Genomic DNA, 9,631 nt, shown 5'->3' with positions numbered 1-9,631 from the left:
GAAAGGTGGAAGATATAGGAGGGATATCAGAGGTAGGTTCTTTACCCAGAGAGTAGTGGGGGCATGGAATGCACTGCCTGTGGAAGTAGTTGAGTCGGAAACATTAGGGACCTTCAAGCAGCTGTTGGATAGGTATATGGATTACAGTAAAATGATAGTGTAGATTTATTTGTTCTCAAGGGCAGCACGGTAGCATTGTGGATAGCACAATTGCTTCACAGCTCCAGGGTCCCAGGTTCGATTCCGGCTTGGGTCACTGTCTGTGCAGAGTCTGCACGTCCTCCCCGTGTCTGCGTGGGTTTCCTCCGGGTGCTCCGGTTTCCTCCCACAGTCCAAAGATGTGCGGGTTAGGTGAATTGGCCAATGATAAATTGCCCTTAATGTCCAAATTGCCCTTGGTGTTGGGTGGAAGTGTTGAGTTTGGGTAGGGTGCTCTTTCCAAGAGCCGGTGCAGACTCAAAGGGCCGAACGGCCTCCTTCTGCACTGTAAATTCAATGTTAATCTATGATTAATCTAGGACAAAGGTTCGGCACAACATCGTGGACCGAAGGGCCTGTTCTGTGCTGTATTTTTCTATGTTCTATGTTCTAAATCCCATCCTTTGGGCTTGTTGCCCAAACTGGCCGACCAACGATGCCCGTGTCTTGTAAATACATTTATAAAAATTGCTACATTCCCACCTATCTGGAGGGCTTGTTGGGCAGTGGGTAGTGTTCCGACCTCAGGGCCACAAACTCTGGGTTCAAGTCCCACTTCAGGACTTGATGGCCACGGAAGGTGCGGGTGTAAAGTAACCAGACAGGTTGATTATTGGCCTATAAGCCCTGGCAATGCCTGATGGCAGGCAGAAGGAATGTTTCCTGGTCAGCCATGAATGTATGAGATATGATCAGTAAATTTGCAGATGATTGGTGGTGTGGTATATAGCTAGTGTGATAAATAGTGAGGGGGAAAGCCCTAGATTTCAGGATGGTAAAAATGGGCTGGTTAGACAGGCAGAACAGTGGCAAATGGAATTTAACCCAGAAAAGCATGAGGTGATGCATTTTGGGAGGACTACAAGACATGGGAATGTACAATGAATGGTAGGACCCTAGGAAGTACAAAGAATCAGAGGGATCTTGGTGTGCATGTCCATAGATCCCTGAAGACAGCAGGACAGTTAGATGAGGTGGTTATATGGGGTACTTGCCTTTATTAACTGAGTCATGGAATATAAGGGAGGTTACGATGGAGCTGAATAAAGAACTGGTTAAACCACAGCTAGAGTACTGGGGTGTGCAGTTCTGGTCACCACACTATAGGAAGGAAGTGATTGCATGAGAGAGGGTGCAGAGGAGATTTACTAGGAGGTTGCCTGGGCTGGAGCGTTTCAGCTATCAAGAGAGGCTGGATAGGCTGGGGTTGTTTTCCCTAGAGCAGAGAAGGCTGAGGAGGGGACTTGATTGGGGTGTACAAAATTATGAAGGACATAGAAAGGGTAGATAGAAATAAACTTTTCCCCTTAGCAAAGGGATCACTAACTAGGGGGTATCTTTAAGTTGCTGGACAGGAGATTTGAGGAAAACCTTTTCACCCAGAGGGTGGTGGGAATCTGGAACTCGCTGGCTGAGAGGGTGGTAGAGGCGGGAACCCTCACAACATTTAAGAAGTATTTAGATAAGCATTTGAAATGACATAAACATACAAGGCTATGGGCCAAGTGCTGGGATTAGAGTAAAGAGGTGCTTGATGGCCGGCATGGACGCGATGGGCTGAATGGCCGCTTTCCGTGTTGTAAAAATTCTGTAACATACTGGAGAAGGTTGTCAACCCGAAATTTGGACCAATCCAAAGGGAGACGGTGGTCACCAACATTCTCTTAGGGCTTGGTACCTGAATGAGGAGAAGGATGTGATTAACACAGTCCCACGAGCCAGCTGTCCCTAAACACAGGGCAAGAGCAGCCAGCTTGATGGGCAGTCCCTCAGTTGGCTAAAACATCACTCCCTCCACCCTTGGCTCATCTACAGAATACGATGCGGAGTCAACCCCAAGTTTCTTTGACTGCACATCCCAAACCCACAACCTCTGCCAACCAGGAGGGCAAGGACAGCAGGGGCGGGCGGAGTTGCAAAATTGCTCTGCAAGTTAATATTGACTTGGACATAAATAGCACCATTCCTTCATTGTGAAGGGAACAAAATGCTGAAACAGTTCACTGTGGGGGTAAAGTAAAGTCGCCATAGTTCCAGAAGCGGGCATCCTGTTAGAGATGGACACCCATAGCCTAGCACAGTGGGCTAAACAGCTGGCTTGTAGTCCAGAACAAGGCCAGCAGCACGGGTTCAATTCCCATACCAGCCTCCCTAAACAGGCGCCAGAATGCGCGACTGGTGGCTTTTCACAGTAACTTCATTGAAGCCTACTTGTGACAATAAGTGATTATTATTATTATTAGCCTCAGTAATTATTTTATACGTTTTTCCTGTTTGCCTCCCATCTTGAGCATTCCCAGAACTTTGAAGATTAGATAATTTAATACAGCACTCTGCCACACAATTCAGCTCATTGCCAATATCGATCTAGAATCGTTGTCGTATTAGACCCGCCCGTCATCTCTCTCTCTCTCGTTCCTTCCTCTCCACTTTTTCTTGGTATGCATCGTGTTATTTATGGACTTTTCAGGGCGATGTAACTCTCAGTCCTGTGCGCCACTTATAAATTGCCGAACACGGCTAAGAGGCTTCGATTGAGTGTAAACCAGTGACACCTTGTGTACATTTGTTCGGCTGTTTGAAATACACGAAGCGGTCCCCGGTCTTATTCACTCTGGCGGCGCCCAGTTGGAGATGCCTTTTAGCGGAAAACAATCCTATCAGTGGGGCAGTGCAAGATTATTCCAGTTTGAGGAACGTGTCAAGTCGGATAAATCAGTTGCACCTTTCACAAGAGCTCTGTCCAACTCCTCTTGTACATTACCGTTGGTCATGTTCTATTATCACTTCCAATATTAAACATTGCAGCTACTGTTACAGCCCAGGAAGGTAGAAATTAGAATGAGGGGCATGGTTCACCGGTTAACTCTCAACGCGCAACACCTCGGTCCCTCTAATTTAAGAAAAGAAGGTTCGTATCAGCACACATCTCTCAATTTCACGTGTCTCAGTTCCTCTTTGTGTTTAATTTCGCTCAAGAACTGCAGGGGTTCCTGTCCTCAATGAATTGGTGATTCAACTTCATTGAAGTAAGAATTAACCTCGGCTGCATCAGCAAGCAGGGCACGGCAGGATGTGTTTGATAGCATCGTGCTAGTCTGACTAATTCCAGGTATTACCCTGTAATTAAAACAAGTGGCTTTCCCCCAACCTCCATTCACAAATAAAAGCTGATTGCCCCAGTGTTTATCTTAAATCCGCGCCATTCCACACAGATCGGTGTCGTGGGCCGAGGACAAGTAATTAAACAGAAAGGACACGGTTAAGGTCCCCCACCAAGATGTAATATTGAACTGGGTTCCGATGGAAACGTGTCCGGTCGGCCCCTGTGTTTGTATTCTGTGCACTGAACACCTCCATAAAATACACCATCATTCAATGGACAGGGAGGCGGCACTGGAAAAAAATTAATGGTTTAAATTAGCACATGGCTAAATCGCTGGCTTTGAAAGCAGACCAAGGCAGGCCAGCGGCGCGGGTTCAATTCCCGTACCAGCCTCCCCGAACAGGCGCTGGAATGTGGCGACTGGGGACTTTTCACAGTAACTTCATTTGAAGCCTACTAGTGACAATAAGCGATTTTCATTTCAATTTTTCATTTCGGATTGTTTGATTTCCACCGGATTTCCCCCATTGTTCTATTATTTCCTATCTGAAACAATTTTTTGAAAAATAAATCTTTTCATGAGCATTCATGGGAATTGTTGTCCATTCCTAAATGCCCTGGAACTGAGTGGCTTGCTGGACCATTTCAGAGGATCAGTTAAGAGTCAACAGCATTGCTATGGGTCTGCAGTCACATGGAGGCCAGATCAGGTAAGGACGGCAGATTTCCTTCCCTCAAGGACATTAGTGAACCAGATGTATTTTTTTAACCACAATGGATGATAGTTTGATGATTGCAGTTACTGAAACTCACTTTAGCGTGGGGCAGCATAGTAGCACAAGTGGACAGCACTGTGGCTTCACAGTGCCAGGGTTCCAGGTTCGATTCTCCGCTGGGCCACTGTCTGTGTAGAGTCTGCACGTTCTCCCTGTGTCTGCGTGGATTTCCTCCAGGTGTGCTGGTTTCCTCCCACAGACCAAAGACGTGCAGGTCGGGTGGATTGGCCACAATAAATTGCCCTTCATGACCAAAAAGGTTAGGAGGGGTTACGGGGATAGAGTGGAAGTGAGGGCTTAAGTGGGTCGGTGCAGACTCGATGGGCCGAATGCTCTCCTTCTGCACTGTATATTCTATGTTTACATTCCGGATAATGATAAGACACTAATACATTTTGATCCCCTTGCTGTAACATGGGGTCATTTCCAGTCATCTGTACTCTCCTGAATCACCAAGGTTTATAATATATGTGTGTGTATATCCAACAACTTTGACCTATGATATGGGAACTGAAGATCTCTTTATGAAAAGACTAAGTTAGACAACAGCCAAATACTGAGAATCCTGGAAATCTGAAATAAAGACAAAATGCCAGAAATAAAAGTCAGTAAATCAAGCAGGATTGGTGCAGAGAGAGAAACGTTTAGGTTTGTGACCTATCACGGATTTGAGCAAGTGAAGGGTGAGAAGGAGAGAGAATCACAGGACTGTGAGGGCGCAGAAGGAGGCCATTTGGCCTGTCCTGTCTGCACTCGTCATGACTGGAATGGGCAGCACGGTAGCATTGTGGATAGCACATTTGCTTCACAGCTCCAGGGTCCCAGGTTCGATTCCGGCTTGGGTCACTGTCTGTGCGGAGTCTGCACATCCTCCCCGTGTGTGCGTGGGTTTCCTCCGGGTGCTCCTGTTTCCTCCCACAGTCCAAAGATGTGCAGGTTAGGGTTATTGGCCGTGCTAAATTGCCCTTAGTGTCCAAAATTGTCCTTAGTGTTGGGTGGGGTTACTGGGTTATGGGGATAGGGTGGAGGTGTTGACCTTGGGTAGGGTGCTCTTTTCAAGAGCCGGTGCAGACTCGATGGGCCGAATGGCCTCCTTCTGCACTGTAAATTCTATGACTTAGTGCCATTTCCCCCCCCCCCCCCCTTCCTAGCCCTGTACCTTGCTTGAACCGAAACGATCATCTAATACCCTCCTCCTGAATGCCTTGATTGAAGGTAGTGTATTCCAGTGCCAGGCAGCAGGGAAGGTCCAGAACAGGGTAGGGGAGGGGAGGAAAGTTGGCCTGTAACCGAGGAATCAGGTCAAGCATTGATGTGGAAGATGAAGTTTCAGAACTTGAGCAAAAAGTTCGAATGTTGCAGTCCGTTCTGACAGTTCTTGAAAGTTCCAATTCAATATTTCTCGTTTTCGACATCCAAAAATGGGAAATGCTTGGAACTGGAGAGAACATAGTTGAAGCTGAAGCCACAGTAACAGAATTGTAGAAATGAATGAAAATAGCAGAAGGCTAATTAATCTATCTAATTCCATCTTTTCTCACCGGATATGTAAAAATAATTGATCTCTCCCTCTCTCACACACACACACACACACGTGTCAAGACCTGCAGATACACCCGGGAGTTAATAATGTGCCGAGTTAGGCTTTCGTGTGACACCATCCCAAATACTGTGGGTTGCATTGACCCGTTTAAATCACTTGTATATTCAAAAACATCGCGCTGGCCTTACTTTGTCTAACGAGTTGAGGGAATGGGGGAAGTGGGAATGGACCACCTGTTATCAGCGAGGAGCAGGCGTTTAGAAGATAGTCTAGTTTTTTAAAAAATGTTTATTTTGAAATAAATCAAAACATTCACGCAACCTGTTCCCAAAAGATATGTGAAAAGAAACGTGTGATGCGGCCAGACATTGGGATATGTTTATGATGGAGCTGTCAGATAGACGAATAAAGAGTGGCGAATCTGGTAGTTGTGTATTTCTGAGACAGTTGAAGAGGGAGATATTGAGAATCCAGCATTGCGTGTGATTGATCCTCGCTGGCTGCAGATAGATGCCTCCGCCCCTTTTGGTGTGGACCCTATTTTAATTCAATCCCCATGTTTAAAGCATTACTTCATCGCCCAATGGAAGAGCGAGCGAGACTGAGCTGCAGAATCCAACTTTCCCTGGGCTGGAATGTAGCCTTGAGCTCAATGGGTTAAACACATCACACACACACACACTCGCTACACTGAAGGGGCGGCCCTGCTGCTGATTCTGACTGCTGCCCAGTTGGAACTGGGTGTCAAATGTTGCTCTCAGAGAACGGCGCGGGCCCTACCGCATGAGTTTAGATATATTTTTTTGAAAACATTGGGTTGGACGGGGTGGGGGATATTTACAGGAGCGGGTGTGTGTCCTTGCTGGGAAGAGGAGGAGAAGAGCAGGAGGAGGAATAGTGTGGCATCTACAGCACACACACTGTGCTCGCCTTCCAATGGTTAGAGACGGGCTCGCAACTCCAGTCGTGTTGCCTGGCGGGCGCTGATGTCGACATGATTCCCTGCACCATCCCAGAGCGATGAAGAGTTTTGCGAGCAGACAGCACATTGCCAGCCTGGGTGAGATGGAGATTGCGAGGAGCGGTTGTTAGGGAGTAGCATCTGCCTTTTGTTGCTACTGTGTTGTTGCACACACACACACGACACACACACAAATACACATCTTGCTTTTCTGCGGGGCTGCTGGTGTATTCCTAAGCAACGTGGTGCTGAAGCTGAGCGCCCTCTTCGGCTCTGGATCACACACATTCTGCTGCTCTCTCGCTTCGGCTCTCTCTCTCTCACTCTCTGTCCCTCTCTTATCCTCAGCCTCCGGCACGTCGGCAGAAAGAAAGTTTGGCAGGTGCGGTGTGCAAATATATCCATATATTTGCAAATATAGGGGGAAGAGAGTACTGGGTCCCAGTCAGATCGGTGGATCAGGAAATCTTTGCATTGTGACCATTACTGCACCTGGAGGAGACGCACTTTTTGCAACAAGATTTTGCACAGGTTTGACTTCATTCCCAGTCCCTCCTTCCTTTCCAATCCCCCCCCCCCTGTTTCAGAATGTATTATCTTCACTGACTACAAGGACCAGCTGAAGTTAGATTATTTTTTTCCGCTTTAACAACCGAGGTGGTGCATCAACCCCTGGACCTGAGCTGCCTAATCCATTTGACATGTCTGTTGGATTATAACTGGATTCGCTTTTCACGTTGAGAGCAAGCTCAGATATTGTAACGAGAGAGAGAGGAGGGGACCTGCGTGACTTTTTTTTTGTCCATTTTATTTTTTGCTCTCGATGTGCTGACAGAGAATCTGGAAAGGGTGTTCTCTATAAAACCAATCCAAGAGCGAGATTCGATCGCAGGAAGATACGGCGGGGAAGGAATCGTTGGGGAAGGGGGTAAAGTGTCTCCGGCGCTGAGGCAAAGGGGCTCGTTACCTCTCCCTCAGTCTCTGTTCCATTCTGGGAATGCTCCCAGCCTCCTGGAATTAAAGGCAGCGGATCAACGCGGAGCCTCCCACTGAAAAGCAGGAGGGAAGCAGACGGGAAGGAAATGGAAGTTTTGCCAGCTCTGTGCCTAGCGTGTCTCCTGCTCTCAACCTGCACTGATGTGAGCGCCGATTCCATCATCCACATCGGTAAGATACAGACTGCACCCCATCAGATCGCTTTCTGCTGTTTAAAATTGCTCTGATTTGACACCGGGCTGTGGGGAGCAAGGGGGCGATGGGTTTGATTTATTGTCCCGGTGGAACCGAGGCCGATTAGAAGTTGCACACCTCCCAAATCTCGCTCACTCTGTGGGGCATTGAGTGACTCTGGGAAAATGTAGGGGAAAGCGCAGACCCCCCCATACACACACAGGCACATTTCTACACATACATACAAACACACACACACACATCCAGGCAGACACACACACACTCCCACATACACACAGACACATACAGGCAGACACACACACACTACCACACACATACAGACACATACAGGCAGACACACACACACACAGATACACGCACACTCCCACACACACAGACACATACATACAGACACACACACTCCCGCACACACACACACACAGACAGCCACACAGACACATACACATACATACAGACACACACACTCCCACAGACACACGCACACTCCCACACACACATACAGGCAGACTCACACACACACAGACAGACACACGCACACACTCCCACACACACACAGACACATACATACAGACACACACACACTCCCGCACACACATACACACACACACACACACAGACAGACACACACTCCCACACACACACATACATACAGACACACACTCCCACAGACACATACAGGCACACACTCCCACACAGACACACACACACACTCCCACACACACACACTCCCACACACACATACAGACACATACAGGCAGACACACACACACACACACTCTCCCACACGCAGACAGACACATGCAAACACTCCCACACAGATATAGACACATACATACAGACACACACACTCCTACACACACATACAGACAGACAGAAACGCACATACATACAAACACACAGACACTCCTACACACACATACAGACACACAAATACATACAGACACACACACTCCCACCACATACACACATACAGACAGACACACACATGCACCCCCCCCCCACATACACACACTCCCACATATACACACTCCCACATCCACACACACACACAGACACAAACACACACTCCCACACACACAGAGACACTTACATACAGACACACACACTCCCACACATACAGACACATACATACAGACACACACACACATACATAGACAGACACCCACCCACCCACATACACACAGACACACACACACACTCCCACACACACTCCTCACACACACAGACATACACCCCCCCCCCACACACACACACACACGGACACATACATACAGACATACATAAAAACTCCCCCCTCACACACAGAGAAACACATACATACAGACACACACACTCACCCATTTTGACAACGAGTGTTTAAAATTGGAATGGGCCAAAGTCACAGATACTTGTTCTTCCCAAACAGCGAAGCACGTTGACAGGCGTGAGAACTTTCATTCTGGGCTTTGGGAAATGAGAACATCTTCATGTATCTCTTCGAAACAACGAGCAACCCTCCCCCCCTCCCCCCTCCCCCCCCAAATCTCCTCAGTCCGGATTTTGGATTGCTTTTGTACCGATTTTGGCATTGGGACTGTTTCTGGCATTGGGAAGTATTGAAGCCGCGACGTTTTCTGGGCGAGGGGCTGGCTGTGTGTGTGCGAATGTGTGTGTGTGAGGACTGGGATCAGATCACCATCACACTCCCGGGTTACACAAAGCACCCTTCAGTGATTCCCTTTTGCTTTGTGATGTGAATTGTAATAACCCTCAGCGAGAGGAGCGAGAGTGGGACAGCCCCAGCCAGCCACACACCCACACACACACACCCCGTGCCCAGAAACATGCCACACCAATCGGTTGCAACAGCTGCAACT

At 47.9% G+C, this 9,631-nt stretch overlaps 1 protein-coding gene across 2 annotated transcripts in view; it reads left to right on the top strand.

Annotated features, from left to right (window-relative positions):
* Window positions 1-6,345: 6,345 nt before the first annotated feature.
* Window positions 6,346-9,631, top strand: part of grid2 (glutamate receptor, ionotropic, delta 2) — a 1,370,357-nt gene continuing 1,367,071 nt past the window's right edge. For both annotated transcript variants that reach the window (XM_072495324.1, XM_072495323.1), the window contains exon 1: window positions 6,346-7,751. In XM_072495324.1, coding sequence (XP_072351425.1) covers window positions 7,667-7,751 — 85 coding nt within the window. In that variant the 5' untranslated portion in view covers window positions 6,346-7,666. The remainder of the gene's footprint in view (window positions 7,752-9,631) is intronic.

The sequence above is a fragment of the Scyliorhinus torazame genome, chromosome 3, assembly GCF_047496885.1.
Source record: "Scyliorhinus torazame isolate Kashiwa2021f chromosome 3, sScyTor2.1, whole genome shotgun sequence".
NCBI lineage: Eukaryota > Metazoa > Chordata > Chondrichthyes > Carcharhiniformes > Scyliorhinidae > Scyliorhinus > Scyliorhinus torazame.
This window is presented reverse-complemented; position numbering and strand designations above follow the sequence as displayed.